This window comes from Hevea brasiliensis, chromosome 13, assembly GCF_030052815.1.
Source record: "Hevea brasiliensis isolate MT/VB/25A 57/8 chromosome 13, ASM3005281v1, whole genome shotgun sequence".
In the NCBI taxonomy this organism is placed as follows: Eukaryota; Viridiplantae; Streptophyta; class Magnoliopsida; order Malpighiales; family Euphorbiaceae; genus Hevea; species Hevea brasiliensis.
Window position 1 is genome coordinate 5542456 of NC_079505.1, and position 23885 is coordinate 5566340.

Consider the following 23885-nt stretch of genomic DNA (forward strand, 5'->3'; position numbering starts at 1 on the left):
TTAATACCGTGTTTAAATAGGTGAAAGAGGGAGAAGAAGAAAAATAAGTAAGAGAAAATAATTTTGAAAAAATATTTTTTGTTTGAGTAAGAGAAAAAAATAAAGAATGGAAAGAAAATAAATTTTATTTTTTTAATTATTTTTTTAAATTAGTCGACCTCAAATTTTTGGGATAAAGGCTTAGTTGAGTTGAGTTGAGTTAATTATTTTTTTAAATTATTTAAATATAAAAAAAATTTCTTTTTTTTTTTTTCTTCTCTTAAAATTTATTTAAACATAGTGTAAGTTTTTTCGAGACACAAATGAGGGGAGTGATATCACCTTTTTACATAAAATTATTATTTTATTATATAAAACTATTGAATTTTTGAAAATTTAATTATTTTAATTTAAATTTTTTTAAATAAATAAAATTAAGTAAAAGATAATATGATTATATGATAATTAAATTAATTTTTTTATTATTAATTATTTTTAAATAAATAATTTAATAATTATTTTTAATTATTTTTAATTATACTGATGTTATTTTATATTTTATTAAACTATTTTTTACTTTATATATTTTTAAAAAGTTTAACACCGTCAGTGCTTACGTCACCGCACGAGGCCACCTGCACGCCTCAAAATATTCCACCAACAAGTGGTTCGGACACGTGTCGCATCTTTAGAACTACGTACAACGTGGACCAATCAGGTTGAGGAAAGTGATCGGATCTCATCGCCCTTTCTCGTCCACGAATTCTGATATATACGCTTGCTTGCTCATATCTCGTTGCCACGTGTCACTCTCTGCTTGTCCCTCAAAAAATACTCCTAAAATAATAAAATAATTATAATCATAAAAAAGTTTTAATGAGTAGAGAGAGAGAGGAGAGATAGAGAGATACGCTTCTCGAACCTACGCGAAATCGCTTATCAGGGCAAATTACCCTTGGATTTGCTGGTGATTTTGCTTTCTGCTGAGACTCAGGAGCTTGATTTTCCGGGGAAAGTTGTGATTTTCTAGGAAAGTTTTGAGTTTTTTTGGAATAAAGGTTTCGGACTCCAGGTGAGTTTCTAATGTGAGATCCTTAACAGTTGGTTATTTGGCTGAAAATTCTGTGATTTTAGATAAGGTTCTCTCTCTCTCTCTCTCTTCTGTTTTCTGGGTTTTCCTTTGTGCTTGAATCGTTGTGGTCGTTAGTTTTGTTGTCTGTTTGGCTGTTGAGAAATTCTTTGGAAATGGAGAGGATTTTGAAGATAAATCGTAACAACTAATAAACCTGAATATCTTTAGTAACTGAACGCAGTTGAATTATTATTATGCTCTAATCGTTTTTAGTTAATTTGCCTAAAAACAGAGTGAAAACCGGCCGTAGTGCGACTGAAGTATAACCTAATTTATTATTATGTGGGTTTTTTTTGGTCCATTTGCTTGTTTGTTGATCTGATTTGATGCTAGAAAAATGTTCTTTTTTTTGGGTTTAGAAAATCCTTTCAAGACTAGGATTAAGATATAGAAAACAATTGCTCCAATAGATTCTAATGTTTTTCTTGTTTGGCGTAGTTGGAAGTTATTTCCGTTTTATCTTATTTGATTATTGGCAGATGTAAACTTTAGAAATTGGAATTCTGTGTCATCTCTGCGAGTTAAAATAGATGGTTAGATGAACAGGATAGGTTCTAGGTTTGCTCTTTAGGGTTGGATATGGGTAAGAAAACTACAAATGTGGGTTTTTCGTTATCAAGTATGATTTGGAAGTTAAACAGCATGAGAAAAGACAGTTTTTTAGGGCTTATCAAGTGGAGGCCTGGCACTGTGAACGGCAACCATGAACAGTAAACTAGAAGGGCTTAGGATTCATACCTAAACTAGAAAAGATCATGTTGTTTATGTTATAACATTACTATATGGATACCAGTTAGCTTGCTTTAATTGAACCCACTTTACTCAGTTGTTTTATTGATTCATTTGTGTGACCATATCTTTCTTCTTTTATTGGTTTTTCTTGTATTTTGGGTTTTTCTGCCTGAATGCATATAAACTGACAGTTATTCTGATATCTGAACTCAGAAAGCATAGTTGAGGGCAGGTTTTCCACATTAGCCGTGATGTTTTATCAAAATATTATTTGCATCCTCAATGGTGGGTAAAAGATTCTGAGGAATGTCAGACTTGCGCATGTATGAGGTAGGGATTCATTTAATTTTAAGTTCCGTTTTTATTCATGTTGTTTTCACTTTTGTCTGTTGTGAAGCCAATAGCCATAAAAGTAATATACTTTAATAGATAATTCTGGTTGTTGTTTCAACTTGAGATTCTATTGCTGTCAACTGTTGACTGCTTTAGCTGAACTGGATGGAATGTTTCATCTGCTTTTCTGGGTGTGTGTACACACACACACACACACACACACACACACACACACACACACACGCATATAGTTTTTTTGTTACTGTATCTTGTAGGAGATGACTAGACTGATTACAATATAGCATTGACTTTAAGTGAAATTCAAAAGTATTAAGAAAATAACAGAATCTGCCACTTTATTGCGAAAGCATGCAGAGCTATATTCAAGCCCAATATGAATTATCATTATTAGCTGACTTTGTATAGTTGTGTAAGGACAGTTTAACGGGAGCTATATTCAACCTTTCTGGCTTTTTTTTTTTCCTTTTTATTTTGGTTTTTTGAAACATCTTTTTTGGTGTGAAATATTGAGTGAGCAAACTATTTGGGAGAACTTCTAGCTTTGTGCTTGTTTTGGCTGTTAAGAATTTATATTTGTTGCTATTGAAATTTTAGAATTATAGAAGAGATAGAAGAAAGTAGCAAGAGAAGGATTTATGTGGTTCTACTGGCAAGAGCCTATGTCCATGGATACAAAACCTCAAAAAGTTACATTTTTGTTCACTTGTGTATTTAACATAATATATAATATTTCATATTTATATTATATAATAATACGAACATTAATCAAGCCAATGATTTTGCTAATCAATAACATGATTTTTCTCATAATCATATCCCATGAATTAATGGAAAATATCATTAGTTCCCATACTTCTCCTTGGGAGATTTTTGCTAAAGTTATGGATCCATCATCAAGCTTCTTTTTTTTTTTTAATCTATTCTTTTTAAGCCAGATATCATGTAGAAGAAAAGGATTTGGGAGAAAATAGCTTTGGGACATAAACCCTAGGCTAAAATGAAGGAGAAGAAGAATATAGGAGAAAAATAGCTTTGAAACTCAAACTCTAGGCTCTAATACCATGTTGAAATTTAAAATTATAGAAAAGATAGGAGAAAATAGCAAAAGAAAGATTTATGTGGTTCTGCAATCAAGAGCCTACATACACGGACACAAAACCAAAGAGTTACATTTTTATTCACTTGTATGTTTAACAAAATACATTATAATTCATATTTATAATGGAAGATATAGGATATATTTGGCATCCCATAAATGACTCCTTAATACAAGTATTAATCAAGCCAATGATTTTGCTAGTCAATCACATCATTGTCTCATAATATATCCCATGAATTAAGGGAAAATCTCATTAATTCCAACAGTAGCAATCAGATATCTGGTTCTCGTCATTTATTTTTCTTTTTGAAACGGATGTGATAGAATTTTGTTAGACGAAAATTACAAAGTAATACGATGTGGAATAACTAAGTGACCAAGCTAAACATTATTTCACAAATTTGTTACTAAAACTTAAGTTTTTATTGTTATGAGTAGGATCCATTCAAGATAATTGTATCCTTTAATTATAATCCTTTGTTTCAAAGGAAAGCCCTTTAATACTAATTAAGGTTTTATGCTTTAGGTTTTTTTGAGATATTAGGAATTTGGGTTGGTTTTGAAAATTGAAGGTTGGAGCTACACTTGGGGGAATGGTTGAAAGTTGAAACAGCCAAGCTGCTTTGTACCCTTATAGGGATCAAGCCATTCATAGTTCAAAAGAAACACTCCAGTTATTGTAGTTAGCCTTTTTAGGTTAATTAAATTATCCCTGAAAGAAAATTTAACTAACATTGAGATTAACTAATTTACGACCGGCTATGCTATATGGTAGTGAGTGTTGGGCACTGAAAGAGTCGTATGCATCTAAGATAAGAGTTGCAGAGATGAGAATGTTAAGGTGGATGAGTGGCCATACTAGACTAGATAAAGTCCGTAATGAAAGTATTAGAGAAAAGGTAGGAGTGGTGCCAATTGAAGATAAGTTGAGAGAAGGGAGATTGAGGTGGTTTGGTCATGTGAAGCGTAGACATACGGAGGCTCCAGTTAGACAAGTAGAGCACATTAGGCTAGAGGATTGAAAGAAAAAAAGGGGTAGACCTAAATTGACTTGGAGTAGAGTAGTACAGCATGACTTAGAAGCATTACACATTTCTGAGGATTTAACCCAAAATCGTTCAGAGTGGAAAAAGCGAATCCATATAGCCGACCCCAAATTTTTGGGATAAAGGCTTAGTTGAGTTGAGTTGAGTGAGTTGAGTTGAGATTAACTAATTTAGGTTGAATGTTAAAAATTTTGATGTTTGTCAATGTTTGAGTTGATTTGATTCATTGAGCCAAGAAATATTTGGAGTTGATTTCATTTGTGACTGAACTTCTGAGTTAAAGTTCTGTCTGTATCCAATTGGCGCAATAAACATAGTTCTTCAGTTTAATTGGCCTGGTTAATTTTATGACTTCATCAGTCTATGAGTCAGAGACACATTATTTACTGTAACCCTTTGATTAATTTTTGGACTTAACAAATCTATGAGTTAGAGACTCGTTATTTCATTTATTGCAGTTGATTTAGGATTTAATTCATCCACATCTTGATGCAGTAGAAATTATATTCATTGTCAAATTAGAAAATTTAGATTATTATTAATTATGAAGCATAGTGTTTTATTATTTAGGAATTTTATTATTATTAGGATTATTATTATTATTATTTGTTTAGTATGTTTTATTTAGGATTCCTAATTAGTTTTTTATTAAGGTTTCTAAATCCTAATGTAACTAGGGTTGCAAAAACTCTATAAATAGGTCTAGATTTTCTATTATTAGTAGCTTTGATTTTTATGATATTATTGACAATTAAATAAGGATTCTGAGAATTGGTTCTCTGAAGAATTTATTTCTCTTTGTTCTTGAGAATTAATTTCTCTTGATCTTGGTTTCTCCCTTGTTCTACATCACATCTTTCCTTCATTTACGAGATTATTGTCATCATTCTAGGAAAAATATTACAAAGATTCATTTAATTTTTATTATTAAAGATTTAACTATTTTATTTAGCGTGTGGGTTTTACTTGCTATCATTTTTTTTCCAACTAAAGGCAAAGCAATTAATTTTTGGAGCTGGAAATTTTGATGAGGAGGCACCTTGTTGATGGTTTGAATGGATCAAAATAGAAATTTGGCTGGCTGATATGCGCTTTTCCTAATAGGCTGCTGTGAATTTTAGATTCATGGCTGTATTGTCTGTAACATAATGATATGGATGAAAGATCCAATACTTACGTGATGGAATAATATGCTCAGGAACCAAGAAAAAGGGAGAGAGAGAGAGAGACAGACAAAGGGGGGGGGGGGGGGGTGGAAAAAAGAGGACAAGGAGAGAAATGATGGCATAGTTGTGTGACATGACTGTGTATTCTTTCTTCTCTTTTTTTTTTTTTTTTTTATCACCTCGTTTTAGAAAAACCCTAATTCTTTTTAATTGTCTCTGTAAAATCATACATGTAGTTCATATTTAAAGTTATATTATGCTAGGTATGTTGACAAAAAGAACTTTTGGCGCATTTGCATCAAAAAGCAGTTCGCTTTATAAAATTATTTGTAAATTAAATTTTAAATATATGATTTTGTAATGGTACATTGCTAAAATTCTAGCTTAATTCTGGTTAAATGCAAGTGAAATCTTTGATAATGCTATTGCAATTAGGTGTTTGGACATAGAAGTGCATGGTTCTTTCACTCAGGAATAACCACTGTTGCTTGAGGAATGCTATGATATCTTTCTATGAATCATAACCCAGTGAATGCAAATAAAATATATTTTCCCCTGTGCTTCATTTGTTCCTTTGTCTCAAACATAAGTCTTCATGTTATATTCGGCTCTCTTAGGGATGATTTTGAACACCTTCCATATATGTGTTGTTTTTTCTCACCTTTTGAATGAGTTGCATTGCTGCTAATATTATATAAGTCATTAAAATATTAAATTGCTAGATGGGCTCCTAATTTTCTACTGTTATCCTCCTTAAATTGTTTGCTAACTTTCCTTTGCTTTGTACATTGAATATTTTTGACAACTGCATATTTAGGAAGATATTGGCAACTTTTTGGTTGGCTAATATCTTGTGTCTGTTGTTACAGCTTGAAGATAATGTGTGGGATGCATTTAGTGAGAGTGATGACCATATAGTGCCTCATCTTGCTAAGGAATGTGGAGATCAATTTAGAGTTCGCGGTGATAACCATAAGAAACCACGACATGAAATAGTTAACATTACGAGTAATGCTGGTGATTCTACTAGATACAATCAGAGAAAAGAGAAACCTTGCCTGCTTCCTCTGACCAAGAAGGATAGGATGCTAGATAAGGGTTCATGGTCTCATGCACCAGATGATGTGTTTTCTGCTTGTGATAGTGGCTTAGTCAAAGAAGTGACAAGTACAGTATCTGAAGAAACAAGAGTATCCAACCATTTTTTGAAAAGTGGAAATACTGATTCAGTTGGCAGTGAGTTCTGTTCTGATGATCCTATCTTGGGTGAAAAGAGTGCTGCAGATGATACTGACACATATCTTTTTCCACTCAGTCACATATCTCAGACAGATAATGATCTTAACTTTTTGGACAATGATTGTGAAGACAAAGAAAATGGTGGTCTACTATATTGTGGTTTTGACGACATAGGAAATTTTGAGGATGTTGACAGGATGTTTAGGTAGTTAATAATTGCCCTTTCATGTTACAATTTCCTTTTATTTATACTGGCTAAAGTTGTTTTTACCTGATAGGACTTTCTGCAATTACTATAATTTAGATATATTTGTGGAACAAACATGTTTTCTTGTAACATGCATGCTCTTGTGTCCTATAGATGACTTTTGTGTTTTGGGGGTGAGATGGGGTGGAGAAGGATCAAGTTATACAAATTCTCACGCTATTATATTACATTTTTTAAATTCTAATTGTTTCATTGTTATATTTAATACCCCACTTGTGCACATCATGCACATTAAATATCATTTTTGTCCGATACTGGTAACTATTGATCAACATTGTTACAGTGTCAGTTTATACTCATTAACTAAAAGTTCACTTTGAAATAGTTTTGTAAATGAAAAGAATACCCATTTTATTTGAAAATTCTCTCACACAACACACAACAACACACATAAGCACGTATCTTTTCTTTTTCAAAGTTCATCAAGCAATCCACTCACATTAGACTTAACAATAGGGGTGAGCCCCCCTCATTTTAATAGGAAGTTGGAATTTCTAAGCTTATGGTGTCCTCTTTGAAATATATTTACATGAAAACATCTATATATACACTTATTGTGGGCTTAAATATGCATATGAATATTTTCGTGTGCATTTCCATTTGGATTGTATTTATATTTCTTTTATCCCGCAGAAGCTGTGATTCAACATTTGGTCTGGGGAGTCTCAGTAATGAGGATGACTTGTACTGGTTTTCGTCATCTCATTCTATGGAAGGATCTGAAGATGCATTGAAGTTGGGTTCTAAGGTTTCAAGTTCCGAGGCAAGTGCATTGAATTGCATATCAGACCATCATGATGCTTCTGTGCTAAACAATGTGGATTCCTCGGTAAATGATTCCAATAAGGAAAGTCTAATAACAAGTGATAAAATATGTTCCAATATTGCTGGAGCCACTGAAATTTCAGCTTTCAGTCACTTGCAATTTCCAAACAGACCAGCTGCAAACTCTGCAAGCAAGGATGACTTAGTGCTTAACTATCAGGTTTGTAAAGCCATCATGTTTTCAAATTATTGCTTATATCCCTATAATTTCACATTTGTTGAGCTTGAATAATTGGTTTGCATTTAGGAGCTTCCAATGGCCTAGCATAACTTTCACAGGCACGTTGATTTTAATGGTCATTTTCAGTTCAAAGTATTGCCCATTATCAATTTAAAAATGACTGAATATTAAAAAGACTAGAGGATTGGCTCTAGAAAATACATTTTATTGTAATACCTTTAAAGGAAAAATATATAGTTGACGTAGAACAAGAAGAACAAAGGGATTAAGGGAAACAAATTTCTCGAATAAAATTTATTTAATTCTCAATAATAATCATAACAACTGTCTACTGAATAATAGAAAAACTAGGCCTATTTATAGAGTTTTGTAACCCTAATTACATTAGGATTAGGAAAATCTAATCAAATACTAATTAGGAATATAAACTAATTAAATTTTTGAAATAAAATAAAAATACTTCCTAAATAAATAATAAAACGGGTGACCCAATTCATGAAGATCCCACACTTGTGAGCTTTGGGGAGGGTTGGGTAAATGCAACATTCCAAATAAAATAAAATAGTTCCTAAACAATAATAGAATTTCTATATAACATAAACTTCCTAATTAATGATAATCTAAATCCCAATTTTACAATGACTATAATTTTGAACTTCCAATACTGCATCAAGTGTGCTTGAAAAAATGTTTGCCTTCAGTTTTGTCCTTTTCGATTGATAATAATGTGGTTTAATTATTGATGAATGCATGCTATTCTGTTTTGTCTGAGGATGGTTTTCTAGAAACTTTCCAAGATTATAATGTTAGTCTCGCATCTCGAAAACTCCAGTCATATAAACTGAGTAAATTCGCTATTCTACTGATTTGTGGTGTTGCATGACAGTTCGATAGCCATAGAAGTCAGCCAAGGCACCGAAACCACTCAGAAGGGAAGAGAAAAGAACAAAACCTGGGTAATGGTGGTTCTTTCCGTCATAATGGTAACTTAAAGCAATATGCAGATGCAAAGTGTTCAATTAGGGATCTGCCCCATCAAGTTCTTTCTCCTACAGGGGTTCAGCAACACAAACAAAACATAGTTTCAGATTCCATGAATCAATTGCAGACACATTTGCCATATATGCATATGGATTATGGTCATTCTTCAAATCAAACTTCAGTCTGTCCAAATCAATCTGGAATCAAATCTGAAAGTGATGGCATCCAATCTCTTTCTCCAAAGGAGTCTACATTTGAATCAAATCAAGTACAATCCATGGAAAGTTCTCATGGTCCCTCATCAGCGGCTCCTGCTGTAACAACCAGGAAGATGGAAAGGCTATATCATAACCAGGATTTACAAGTCCCGTGTGCCAGGAATTTCAAATGTGCAAATACTCCGAGTCCAACAGGATTTTATGATTCAGTTCAGAATCAAGCTCATCACTCTGGATACGAGGTTGAAGGTCACAGTGAAATTGAAGGAGTTAGCATGGGGATTCCAGCAGAGCTAGATTCTTCAACTGCCCAAGAAAGCTCTTGTATGAGCTCTGTGTTGGATGAAATCTCACTAGAAGCAACTAGTTTTTGCCAGCTACAACAAGTTATGGAACAGGTAATGCTAATTTACGTAACTTTGTCTATCACTTAAAAAATTGAAAACCAATTTTTATGTTTATACATCACTTCTAGAATGTACAAACATGTGTGTGCATGTACAAACATGTATGTGCATGTACTTCTAGAATGTACAAACATGTGTGTGCATGTAAATGGGTTTTATGTTTCCCGTAATCTCTTCTTCAAAACTATGTTGAATTGTAAAATTCCAGTTGTATTTCTTTTAAAATCTATATAATGGGCATGCCCTAGAATAGTAAGTATAAACTGATGGCCATGTGATTAAAAAAAAAATTCTAAACTTTGTATGCATTTTTAATTTAGACCAATTCTTTTCATTTATCAACTTTGATTGTACTCTAGAATTGGCTGGAATGCTGGCCAAGTGACTAAAATCTTGTTTAATAAACAAGCTTATCTGGCAAGGAAATATGATGCAAACCTCAAGAACGATGCTTTGAAACCCACGAACAGGTTTGGTTTATAATCCCAAGAAAGCCAAAATCAAGTTCAAATACCAAGGAATATCTTGACTTATCAATTATGTAGAATTGAAAACCAAGTTAATTCAAAGGTAGAATTAAGGATTCTTGACCCAAATTTTATAATTAAATAAGAACTAAGAATATCAAGATTGTTAAATCCTACAAGATTAATCACTCTTGGAGAATTTAGTTTAGTTCAAGAAAGAACTTAGGAAAAATCTCTCTGTTGTATTAATTTAATCAAAAGTAATGTTCCCTTGAAAAAGCATTAAGTTAGCCTTATATATACTGCTGAAACCCTCAATTCCTAAACTAAAAAAATAAAATAAAATCCTAAAAACTAATAAAAAAGTTAGAGTGGGCTAAACTCCTACTTAAGGCTTAAAAACACATAAATAAGGCCTAAAACACATACCTAACCAAAATAATTAAATAAAACTATTCAGACTTGTCCTAGATAAAAAAACACACTAAATTTGTATAAAAATCCATAAATTCTATCCAAATATTTCTTGATCATCACCCACGCAAACTTGGATCAAATTAAGCCACTTTCTATCTTCTTGTAACCCCAATTTATTGATTGTATCTCCATATTTAGCTTCTTGTGCTACTGCTTCCTCAATCAACTCTTGCATCTTTTTAACTCTAGTCCTTGTGATTGGATCTTCTTGTACAATTGCATCTTGAATCATCTCACGAATATTCCTTGGATCTTGTTATTCTTGTTGATTTCCATCATCCCCTCCCTCTTCAAAAGAATTCGTCCTCGAATCTTCACCTATACAAAAGGGGAAAGATCAGCAACATTAAAAATAGCACTCACATTGTACTCACCAGAAAGATTCAACTTGTAAGCATTGTCATTAATCTTGGCCGCCACTTGAAATGGATCATCTCCTTTAGAATGAAGCTTAGACTTTCTTTGAATTGAAAATCTTTCCTTCCTTATAGGCACCCAAACCCAATCTCCTGGTTGAAAAGTAATTCGCTTTCTTCCTTTATTAGCTTTGGATGCATATCTCATATTCTTCCTCTTAATGTGCTGTTTAGCTTGTTCATGGATCCTTTTAACCAACTCAGCCTTTTTCTTTCCATCTAAACTTGAAATCTCATGCACAGGCAAAGGAATCAAATCTAATGGAGTTAAAGGATTAAACCCATAAACAATCTCAAAAGGTAAAAAACTAGTAGAAGAATGCACACTTCGGTTATATGCAATTTCAACAAATGGTATACATCCTTCCAATGATTTCAAATTTTATTTAACAGCAGCACGCAAAAGAGTTGTTAAAATTCTATTAACTACTTCAGTTTGTTCATCAGTCTGTAGGTGACATGTAATAGAAAATAGCAACTTAGTACCCAGCTTAGCCCACAATGCTTTCCAAAAGTAGCTTGAGAACTTAACATCTCTATCACTAACAATGCTCCTAGGGATGCCATGCAACCTCACAACTTTCCTAAAGTATAAATCAGCAATATTTGTGGCATCATTAGTTTTATGGCAAGGAATGAAATGTGCCATCTTAGAAAATCTGTCCATTACCACAAATATAGAATCTTTACCTTCCCTAGACCTAGGTGACCCTAAAAGAAAGTCTATTGACAAATCAACCCATGGTTAACTAGGTATAGGCAAAGGTGTATATAAATCTTGAGGTAAGACCTTAGACTTTGCTTTCTTACATGTGATACACCTAGAACACGCTCTCTCTCCATCTCTCTTCATATGAGGCCATTCATATGAGGCCAAAAGAAGTGTTCCCTCAATGTATCCTGAGTCTTAGTAATCCCAAAATGTCCCATGAGATCACCACCATGTGACTCACGCACAAGTAACTCCTCCATAGAGTAATTAGGCACACATAATTTATTCTCACGAAATAAAAACCCATCATGCCTATAAAACATGACTGATGTAGTTTCCACACAAAAACATTGACCTATCAATTATATAGAATTGAAAATCAAGATAATTCAAAGGTAGAATGAAGGATTCTTGACCTAAAGTTTGTAATCAAACAAGAACTAAGAATATCAAGATTGTTAAATCTTACAAGATTAATCACTCTTGGATAATTTAGTTTAGTTTAAGCAAGAATTTAGGAAAAATCCCTCTTTTGTATTAATTTAATCAAAAGTAATGTTTCCCTGAAAAAGTATTAAGTTAGCCTTATATATGCTGCTGAAACTCTAAATTCCTAAATTAAAAACATAAAATAAAACCTAAAAACTAAGAAAAAAGTTGGAGTAGGTTGCATTCCTATCTAAGGCCCAAAACATATATCTAACCAAAAATAATTAAATAAAATTATTCAGACTTGTCCTATATTAAAAAAAAAAAAACACTCTAAATTTGCATAAAAATTAATTAATTCTGTCCAAATATTTCTTGATCATCACCAATGCAAACTTGGATCAAATTAAGTCACTTCTCATTTTCTTGTAACCCTAATTTATTGATTGTATTTCCATATTTAGCTTCTTGTGCAACTGCTTCCTCAATCAACTCTTGCATCTTCTTAACTCTAGTCCTTGTGATTGGAGCTTCTTGTGCAATTGCATTTTGAATCATCTCACGAACATTCCTAGGATCTTGTTGTTCCTGTTAATTTCTATCAAAATAATTTGTAGGACGTAGGAAGGGCTCACATTGTCCAATTTAGCAATTCTTTTCCCATTTCGGAAGCCCACGTTAGCACCAAATCAATACCAACATACAATTTAGACCTATTTGATACAATTGACACAAAAGTTGTAACTTATAAACAAAATTGATAAAATTAAGAGCATAAAATTCAATTGAAAAATTGCAACTTCAGGATTTTTCAAACCATTAGGTGTTTCCCTTAAAATAAAGTAACATATACCTGAATGTTAGAATCAGCATCAAATCGAGAAAATAAACAGCAAATATTCTTGGTGTGTGATTATAATATATGTGACTAATAAGCTGGATTATCAGTTTGTTTGGAATTTCTATATATGTCCATATACTCATTTTAAAGCAGAAAAGGGAGTTGGCTCAAATGACTTGAGAGGACAATAGACATAGAGTACTGAGTGGCATTCAAATATTACATCTACATACAAGGAATTGAAGGGAAATTGTTAGTATGATAGAACTTTTAGAAACTCGTGTATTATAAGAGATGGAATCTTCATCATTATTGTGTTGCATCCTTTATATAGAATTATTAATGATATGATATGCCTATGTGTATAGTCACCACATCCATCATAAACTTAGCATAAAACATTATGGAAAAGGTATCTTGATAAAGAAATTTAGGTGAACTATATATCTAATTAATTGTCTATCTGTGCATTATGTGAAAACTTCCTTTTGTGACTTTTGCAATAATCTTGTTGCATTTAAGCTTTTATAACAAAGCAAATATTTGTAGTTTCCACACAAAAACAATATGCAACTTTATTAATTCTTGTGGACTGATGTCAATGATAGGTAGTTTGAGAAACATGACTTTTTGTCATGAACCCATCCATGATATGAATGTTACTTGTGTTTAAATTATAGGTTTATGTTATATGCAGGTACGCTGTATTCTAGATACTTATTAATGGTTACCATCAATGTTACATCTTCAATAGTTAACATTACATGGTATAAGCTATATGATTCATCATAGACGTTGACAAAAAGAATTCATAATTTATTTTATTATGGTGTGTGGGGGGAGAGAAATTAAAGGAGGAACTGTACAAGGGAAAGATATACATCATAGAGAAGACCTTTGACAGATCTCGATTATTTCATAGAAAGCCATGTAGCATTAAGAAAAATAATCAAATAGAGAAGAATCTCAAAAATACGTGAACACTTAGGCATATTGTAGCAAAATTGTTGAGAACTTTGTAATTTGTACAGATTTTACATTGAGAAAGCTCTCATGTAAATTAAGTGCTCTGCACATGCAACGTACTGCTCTTTATTTCTTTTTTCTGTATATTTATATTAATGGGTTTTAGTGAACTGAACATTCTTTAATTCAGTTGGATATTAGGACAAAACTGTGCATAAGAGATAGTCTATATCGCTTGGCTAGGAGTGCTGAACAAAGGCATAATTGTGTGAATGCAAATGGCGGTACGAGAGATGATAGAGACACAAACAATCCATTGATGGCTGAAGAAACAAACGAGTATGTTCACTGCTCAATCCATTCTTTTCCTTTTTAGCCCTTAGGGAAAAAAAAAAAAAATCTGTGCATATGTTGTAGGTTAATTTTGCTATTATCATACCAAGGGTAATTGTCCATCTTTTCTGTCTTGCTTAGACTGCGATTAATTTTAAGAAACTGATTCTGCCATGCCTTGTTTATTCTTTGAGCTGCCCGTTCATCTATCATGCCATGCCATGATATGATAATGCTGGCAGCAATTATATTTATTTTGATAAGGTCAATGAAATTTGGTTGCCATTTATTTGGATGGAGAATTTAAAATTTGAGATTTGAATTTGATAAAATTTAGATTTTCTTTAATTGATTAGATCATGAATTTATATTAACCTCATAAATGTAAAGAGCATCTTATTTGAGTGAGCATTTGAAATGCTTTATAAAATGATGTTATTTGAAATATATTATAAATGAATTCTTATTAAATAAAAGTAATAATGTATAATGATGTTATTTGGAATCTACATTTTGTCAACAATTTGTATTAAAATAAAATTTAAATTCCTTATTTCAAATTTTGATATTTAAACATAGCATCAAATTATTCCATCACTTAAAGAGTTAATATGCCACGCTGTATACTTTTATCATTACGTTCCAACTTTGAATCATTTCTCTTTTTCTATCTTGGCCTCAAATGTCCAGTAGTTGTTGAAATTTGTTAGTTGTTAAGACTATATTTGGTAAGACATAATCAAAGTCATAATGCAATTGCAATTACGTTGTATGTTCTTTTACTTTGTTTGGTTACATAATAAAAATTTAATGTTGTGCAATGACCATTACATTATGTACACTTTGACCCATTTTGTTAGAACCGAACCAGACTAGCTGGTGGGACTGGGTTAACTAGGAATTAGTTTAAAGTAGGTCAATCCCTTGAAAAAAAAAAAGATGAAAAAAAAAGAAAAGAAAACCTAAACCTTGTTGGAGATAGAACTTGAACCTTAAACCTACTGATGCATTTTGAAAACTATTGCCATTATAACTACACAATGTCTTTATTTTTCTTCTGATATAAATATATAAACATATCAAAATAAAATTACATATATTAAATAACTATATAAAATATATCAAAATCATTTATTTTATTTATTTAAATTATATTGTCTTATTATAAAATAATTAATAAAAATTAACTTCTGACAATTGTAAAGAAATCAAAGTTTTTCCATTTTGTCAACTTGTTAATTGAATAATCAATTGTTTCAATTATTTATTTTGTTAGTCTGTTAACTTGATTTAATGAATTATTTTTTATTTTATAATTTTTTATATTGTAAAGCTATAAAATTCTCTGTTTATTGCGCTGTAATATTTTAATATCTCAAAATTTATTATATTAATATAAATAAATTTGTCATCATGAAAATTTTATTTTCATTCTAAATATTTCTTTTATTATAAAATACTACTATTTAAAATCTAAAATTTCAATTAAAAATTTTTGAAATATTTATAAAAAATATTATATGTTAAGATTTAATTATATTTATTTTAATAATGATTTATAAATTATATTAAACTACTAATTATAATAATATACATTGTTGTTGTTTATTAAGAGATTGTTAATTTTATGATATTAATATATAATTAATTTATATTTAATAGTACTAGTTAAACTCTGATTGAACTTAAGCTTTTAATCATCTGCCTTTACTGGTTCAATAGCCAGGCCAAGTTTAAAAACCTCACTTTGACCAATATAATGTTCATTACGTAAACAAATGTATATAATCCTTTTTTCTTTGTTTTATTTATTTTATTGCCACAATTTTTTTTTTTTTCCATAATCATCACCCCATCAGGTAATCGTTGCCGTTGCTGTTGCTGTTGCTGTTGTCACCGCCTAGCAACCAACACCACCAACAGCAGTCACCTAGCATTGCTATCATATCACTCTATCATTAATACCATCACAAATAAACTAAATATTGGAATAAAAGTTTTTTTTTTTTTTAATATTGAAATAGAATTTATTACTTCACACTTTATGCATTGCTGTTGTTACAACCAAATATGGAATGACAATTACATTATGCATCTTATCAAGCATAGTTCAAGTTCATTTGTCTAGAAAATTCTCTCCTTATCTGATTGCAATTGTGGGTCTAATTCAGGAGCACTGGGTTCTTTGATATGGAAACGGATACAAATCCCATAGATCGGTCTATAGCACATTTATTGTTTCACAGGCCTTCAGATCCATCTTTGATGCCCGTCAATGATGGTTTGTCACTAAAGTCACATGCCATGGTAAGCTTTTTATTCTTTGTTCGCATGCAATGTGTCACAACCAGCTACTCTTTTTGATGCCTTAATGAAAGAAAATTGGCAGGTTCATGGGTCTGTAACGAGTCCATCCATGATGGCTAAGGAGCAAGTTTGCCAGGATGAAACTGCCAGTGTTTCAGATAAAAGTTTGTTAGTGAGTGGCCATAAACAATAAATACTAACATGGCTCAATTATTGTAGAATGTCTATTTTTTGGATTACTGCACATCATGACGTACAGTAACTTTTTCATGTGGTTCCAGCATAGATAACATTTCAATTCTATGTTTGGATCTCATCGTTTCTCAGATGTTTTGTATATCCTTGTAATGGTTTAACCCGATAACACTCTTTTAACTATCATATTGCTAGGATTTTTGTTTGTTGCTCTGATCATGTCAGATTGTAACAACCATTCATTGGTGTTCGAGTTTATGACAATTATATACATTTTGCCTTATTTTAAGTTTTGATTTATGGATAAAACATACTACTTTCCCTGCCTGTCTTTTGATTTAACTGCAGAATCTAGGATTAGAATCGAACCCGCCCTTACCCATCCATTGGGACCTACATTAAGGTTTAGAAGAAATAGATGTATTTCTATCTTGTCCATTGTGTCAAAGGTAGATTTCTTGTTGTATGCTTAGTGACCCTAACAGTTGAATTCGCAAACCAGCATGTCATAAGACGAGGTTTCATCTTTGCATTTGTTAATGCAGTGTTGTTTCAATGAGTATTGGTTAGTGGTCAGATGATCATGCAAGGTTGAGTTTTTCCAGAATTCATTTGTATGTTGCGTTTTCTGTTAATTTGTGCATTCTATTTTTGGTTCTTTGTATAGTTTAATTAAAAAATAGAACATCTCTGCTGCCCAATTTTTTTTATTATTCTACTAATAATTTAATCAATAATTGTTTTGGTTCATGTTGGTAGCTATGAATTAATTCAGCCGAAATGAAATGGAATATTGTTAATGTTACAGGATCGAGGAAAAAGGATCTTGTTAAGAGGAGAGATTATGCCATGAAAGAAGCAAGGAGATCAAATCCATTTCAAAGAAACAGCCAGTCTTCTGGTTTCTATTTTTCCTTTTGAAGAAAATTTTTCTTTTTTTTTTTTGTGACATATATATTTATCGCGTTCACTTAAAATGATAGAATTTAAAATTTCTAATTTAAAAAAAAAATTCAAATCTTGTACAATTAAAATAATAAATCATTATAAAATGTATTTTTTAATTTGTTATTATTTTTGTAAAATAATTATTTTTTATCATTATAAATAAATATTTAATTTTAATTATGAAGAAATTACTGTATAATTTTGAATATAGAAAAATAATTATTTTTTATGTAAAAACTAGTTAAAACGTAAAACTTTTATTATGAAGCGAAATGGTAATTGAAAATTTCATAAATTTAAAGTTATTTTTTAAATGTTTATTAATATATATATATATATATATATATATATATATATATATATATATATATATATATGGAAATTTAATGCATCTGAACGTAAATTCCTATTTTATAATTTTCTTCACGTTTCGTAGAAGAGAAAAAAAAAAAAAAAAAACTATAATTGTTCGCAAGAAAACTTTCAATATCTATTTGACGAAATTTTGAACGATAATTCTATCACATCGATCACGGTCATTTTGTTAAAATCGAAAGATTTGCCAAAAGTGAAGGCATGAATTTGGGTAATTTAGCTAAGATGGAGATAGAAAAAGAACAAACTAACCACGGCTGATCCTAAGCATCAAATTCAAACTGTGCAACAGCAGCCGTACTTCTTAGACAGATAACAGATAGCGCATTCTCAAATGTACTTGGACCTGCTTCTCGATTGCTGATTACTTTAACCATGTTTGATTACACATTTTTCCTAATGATCCTAAACATAACGGGAATCTTAATTATGCTAATCAAACTGTTGTCTGAGTTGCATCTCTGTCTCACTTTTCCATGTAGCGTGAGATGACTGGCCCTTCATCCTCTTACTTTTTTCCTTATCTTTAATCGTTGAACCCTTTTTCTTGGGCTCTTTGTTTGTGTCGAATGGCCGATCACCGCACACAGGACATACCATTCCACGTGCACTGGAGTATGTCTTAGGTATTCCACATTGCAAGCACATCCTATAAAGGCAAAAAATAACCAATGACAACTGAGAAGTGGCGCTTCTGGATTTTGTTTATTCTATAGCTCTTTATGGCAACCAGTACCCGAAAATTAAAAATAATAAGGCACAATGTGGAGTTTATTTGATCATTTAGCCACTAAAAATAAAAATCGGTTTTACATTAATAAGACTGTGAATTGACACAACCAAATTGGCAATTTACCTTAAATTTCTCTAAATCACTCAGTCTTTACAATCAGCACTAGTAGGCATAGCAAAGAAAACAACTAATTAACTTTTATCACGGCATAGAGATATATCTAAAAGACCAGGGAAAAAAGAAAGTACCTCAGTAGTTCCGCAGCATCTTCTGCATTGGGATTGGTCACGGTTGGCACTCGTTTTCCTCCCTCCTGTGTTGTGCTAAGAACTGATGATGTTGGAGGCTGGTTAGACTCAATATCACTTCTTACTCGCTCATGAATGCCAATAAGTTGAGCTTTGGCCTCCACTACAACACCTGCAAAAAATAGGTGCATGTCATATAAAATTATTTCTTCCAGCCAATGGAACAATATTAATAATAGATATATGGTCAAAAAATTTACCAAGAAATCTTTATTTAATGCCTCCTTCCATATAGCCTAATATGAAGTTTCCTTCTCAGCCCTTTGACAAATCAGATAATTACTAAATTCTTTAATGTGTTGCACGAATAACACTTGAGTTGCTATCCATATGTGTTCTCTGTCTCTCCTCCCCTTCCTCACAGATTGACCTAGGGATCTACTTGTTTCTTCAAAATTTCATGCATCTCTTTCTCCCTTGTTTATTCAAAATTTTATGTGTATTCCTCCCTACTTGTTTCTTTAAAATTTCATGCACATCCCTTGCACCCATCCTTGCCTACTTCTTTCTTCATAATTCCATGCCCTACATATATCTAATCAAAACTAGAGGCCTACGTTATTTGAACTCAAGTATAAATATCATATAAGAATGTGTGCTTTCAAAATTTTCTTTGATTTTCCCATTCACTAAAAGGGTCAAAGTCTTATAACTATGTCTAAACTTCCTCACCTGATGCGGGTGTTTTGGGTAAAAGGAAGAACTGAAGCAAGTTAACAAAAGACACTTGAGACATCATAATGGGTTTGTCCAAGGAGAACTTGTAAGCTTTTGTAAGTTTAACTTAAGAAATTGAGCTTGCTTGTATAAATTTGCAATTCTATCATCAGGTATCTCAATTTTTTGGTAAAATGTAGTACTGTGTGACACTGATACAGTGATGGAATAATTGCACATTGTTTTTTTGGAGGAGTTGTTCCCAAAACCTACCTAAAGGCTAACATTGATAAAATCTTCAAACTACAAAGTGTAAGTAAAACCAGCTTGAAAAAACCTCCAAGCTGCAACCTACAGTCTAATAGATAACAACTTGAAATTTACCAATACTAGCATGGGAAATGATCCGTCACTCCATGTTGGTAATGTTGCACAGATGGCATGATACAACATCAAATTTTTGGTTGTTTATTGGTAGAATATATCAAAAAGGTTCAAACAAAGGAAGTCCTAATCTTAATTTTGGAATATTTGAGTCTAAAGACCAACTTGAAATAACCATAACTTGGAAATGCACCAAAAAAATTTATTCCTCATAACTAGGAAATGCACCAAGACCACTAGTCCTTATGGCCAAACCAGACACCTGACCAAATTTTTACTTTGATTCTGACCTTGCAAATGGCAATCAAGACCATTAACAATGTGTGATATGTGTGATATGAACCTGCCTAACTTCACCTCAAAAGCTAGTTCACAAGGAGAGATTTGCAAACCCATATATATAACACTCAATGCCTCCCTGCAGAACTGATGTGTGATGCATCATTTCCAAATCCTGAGCATTCTCGTGAAGCAATTGGAGTCATGACTCATTCACCCCGACCTCTCTCGAAAAATGTTAGGAAATCTTTGCATATGGCCCACTGACCAATACAGAGTGAACAGAGTGAGACTCTGATACCAAATGATATGACCCTGCCAAACTCCCCCTCAAAAGCTAGCTCACAAGAAAAAATTTGCAAACCCATATATATAACACCCAAGATCCTCTGCAGAACTGATGTGGGATGCATCAATGTGATTTACTAATCACTTAAAATTATGAAACTTGATTAATTAATGTTGTACTTTGTTATTTAATTTTACTTTGATTCTGACCTTGCAAGTAGCAATCAAGACCATTACTAATGCGATTCAATAATCACTTAAATTTATAAAACTTGATCAATTAATGTTCTACCCTGTTATTTAACTTTATAGGGAAATTAGTTTGCAATGGATCGAGTCCAGATAAGGGTGTTGTCTGTCAGTAACAGAGTCATGGTAAATGGGTTCATAGATGATTGACCAAGTTGGATTCGTTACCGATTTGTCACTTTTGCAGGGGCTATCATAAATATTTTTTCAAAACTTGCACATAAGCCGCTAATGTTTTACGTAATGTATGTCCTTTTCTTCTAGGTTAAATTTCAGACACAGATTTTGTGCTCAAAACTTGCTGGTGAAAAAAGCGAGTCTCAAAAAACCATACTCTTTGGATCTTCACAAGATGCCAATGAAATTAAACTGATATAGAAATTTAATAAATTTCTTATGATTTTTCTATAATCATACCTAATTTCTACTGACAAATGTAGCAAAGAATCAAAGGATAACAAAAAATTTACCAGCAGGTAAGTCTTTCTTCTCCTTTCGATTCCTCCAGCGACCGTGCCTACCTAGCTGGTGCTCAACGCCTCCTGCGCTGGGTTGCTCTTCAACGCAATTGTTAAGAAACTGTGAAGGTCCTGAAATCTCCAAAAACCACAACAGAAAAAGAAACTATTAGACTCCTAATCTCTATTTAGCACAGAAAATTATACCTAATTTGGAATTCCTCAACTAATTAACACAAATTAGGAATGATTACTTCGGAGAAGACGTGGAGCGCAGAGGGAAGACCGGACGATCCATTGGACGGAGCGGATTGGCCGAATACTGATTTGTAGGAAAGCAAACGGCCGCCGGACACGGCGGAGGCGGACGAATCATCGTATTCATAATCATCATCATCATCGAAGGAGATACGGTAATCCTCCGGTGGTGCTTCTTCATCCGCCGAAGAATAGCCTTGAATGAGAGACAAGCTCATGGTTTCTTCGGCTGAGCGAAGGCTTCTTGTTTAGGCGTTTACAATGAACTGTGGAGCAGCCTATTACCATCGCCAATGGATAAAGAAGGTAATATAATTACGAATTTATTATTATTTGCTTTATAATTAAAAATTAATATATAATTATGTGATTATTTGTAAATTTTTAATTTTTTTAAATGCATTTTATTTTATTTTTCTATTTAATTAAATTTCTAAATTATGCAAATATATCTTATTAGTTAATTAATCATGTTAAAAAGTTTTCACTAAAAATATATAAATTTTCTAAAATAAAAAATTATATATTTAAAGAATTTAAAAATTAAAAATTAAAAATTAAGACAAAAATCAATTTTAGATATGAATTTCTAATTTAAATTTAGAGAATTTGAAATTAAATTTTTAAAATTTCTTAATTATTCAATTTTAATTTTAATTTCATTCTAATTACTTGGTATCGATTAAATTTAATTATTAATTTCTTTAATCTTTTTAAACCTAATTTAACTAATAATTATACTAATCAATTTTAATCTAGTTCAATGTTAATTTTTATCAATCAGATTTTGATTGATTTTAATTTAATTATAATTTATAGTAATCAAATTTCAATTGGTTTTCAGTTTCAAATTAACCAACAACATTTAATAATAAACTTTTCATATTAATAATTAATATATTAATAATTAATAGCAAAATAATTAATTAAAAAAATAATTATATGCAACCAATTACATATTAATTATTTATAATTAAATAGTGATTTAACAATACTAAAGTAGTTTTTTTAATAAAAATTCAAGAGTACGTTAACAAGTGGATCCGTGGCGCAATGGTAGCGCGTCTGACTCCAGATCAGAAGGTTGCGTGTTCGATTCACGTCGGGTTCAATTTCCCTTTTTTGTAAAATTTGCCTTTCCTTATATTATTTTTTCAAATAAGTCCCCAAATCTTACCTTATTTATGTGGAAGACCCCTTAAAACTTACCCTCCTGTATTTTTCCACACGCTCTGAACTCTCAACCCTTCACCCAGCATTTCCCACAAACTCTATAATCACTTAATCAGTGCAAAAATAAAAATATCTTAAAAATAAAGTGCAAAAATAAAAATTATAATATTTAATATAATATAATACGAAAAATATCTGGATAAAAATTATTGGAAGTAATATATTAAAAATTTAAAAATATAAATTTTATATGTTAAAACATATAATTATTATAATACAACTACAATATAAACATTAATTTTAATAGTTCAGTATATATTAAAATTTTAAAAAATTAAATTATTATTATATATATATATATTATATTTAAAATTCCATCTTAAAATTTTTAATGCTAAAAAAAATTAAAGTTTCTTAATTCTCTTTTTGGGGAAATGGGAAAAAATTTGCAAATTTTACTATTTTTATAATTTTGTTCTATTTTTTTTTTATAATTACATCAAAACTATTGACAACTGTGCAATTGTATCCTACTATTAAGCATATCATTAGAAATTAATAAAAAAATATTACCTCAATTATTAATACTATTTAATAATTGCACCCTAATAGTTTTATTAATTTGGAGTAATTAATATAACTGAGATGATAGTTCTATTGATTTATAATGGCGTGAGTGACGGCAAGGTATTATTGTATTACAACTCAATTAAGTTTTTATTTCAAGAATTTAGGGTCGGTTATATGAATTCTCTCTCTTCATTTTAAACGATTTTGGATTAAATTTTTTAAAATGTGTAATGCTTTTAGGTCATGTTGTAAGGTATTATTGTATTATTATCAATAATTTAGAGTGTAATTATTTAATAAAAATCATAAAACAATGATAAAAATGAGTAGAGTGTGAGATTTGTTTCAGCCATTATTCTTTTATTTTTCAAGAATTTCAAAAATAATTAATTTTTTTGTGAATATAAAGAAGACTGATTTTTTAGGATATGTTTA

General features: G+C 31.2%; 2 protein-coding genes and 1 non-coding gene across 3 annotated transcripts; 2 read left to right on the forward strand and 1 right to left on the reverse strand.

Annotated features, from left to right (window-relative positions):
* The first annotated feature begins 859 nt into the window (after positions 1-859).
* LOC110643099 (protein LNK1) lies at positions 860-17906 on the forward strand. Its single transcript, XM_021795342.2, has 9 exons — positions 860-1051; positions 2057-2173; positions 6378-6952; positions 7649-8000; positions 8908-9618; positions 14126-14274; positions 16440-16575; positions 16658-16747; positions 17579-17906. Exons 2-9 carry the CDS (start codon positions 2150-2152, stop codon positions 17621-17623), a joined length of 2082 nt encoding a protein of 693 aa, XP_021651034.2. The 5' UTR covers positions 860-1051; positions 2057-2149; the 3' UTR covers positions 17624-17906.
* Positions 17907-18325: 419 nt separating this feature from the next.
* Positions 18326-22018, reverse strand: LOC110643116 (uncharacterized). The gene is made up of 4 exons (XM_021795365.2): positions 21704-22018; positions 21462-21588; positions 19075-19246; positions 18326-18742 (listed from the first exon to the last, which is right to left on the reverse strand). Exons 1-4 carry the CDS (start codon positions 21923-21925, stop codon positions 18526-18528), a joined length of 738 nt encoding a protein of 245 aa, XP_021651057.2. The 5' UTR covers positions 21926-22018; the 3' UTR covers positions 18326-18525.
* Positions 22019-22746: 728 nt separating this feature from the next.
* TRNAW-CCA (transfer RNA tryptophan (anticodon CCA)) lies at positions 22747-22818 on the forward strand. Its single transcript has one exon. It is a non-coding gene; the product is annotated as a tRNA-Trp (tRNA).
* Positions 22819-23885: the final 1067 nt, after the last annotated feature.

Excerpts from the sequence above, each read along its gene's own strand:
- LOC110643116 (XM_021795365.2), bottom strand. The coding sequence starts at position 21,925 with ATGAGCTTGTCTCTCATTCAAGGCTATTCTTCGGCGGATGAAGAAGCA. Across the intron at positions 19,247-21,461 it reads GAAGAAAGACTTACCTGCTG|GTGTTGTAGTGGAGGCCAAA; the intron begins GTAAATTTTTTG and ends TATTTTTTGCAG. Across the intron at positions 18,743-19,074 it reads GATGCTGCGGAACTACTGAG|GATGTGCTTGCAATGTGGAA; the intron begins GTACTTTCTTTT and ends TTGCCTTTATAG.
- LOC110643099 (XM_021795342.2), top strand. The coding sequence starts at position 2,150 with ATGTCAGACTTGCGCATGTATGAG. Across the intron at positions 8,001-8,907 it reads ACTTAGTGCTTAACTATCAG|TTCGATAGCCATAGAAGTCA; the intron begins GTTTGTAAAGCC and ends GTTGCATGACAG. Across the intron at positions 16,748-17,578 it reads TTTCAGATAAAAGTTTGTTA|GATCGAGGAAAAAGGATCTT; the intron begins GTGAGTGGCCAT and ends TTAATGTTACAG.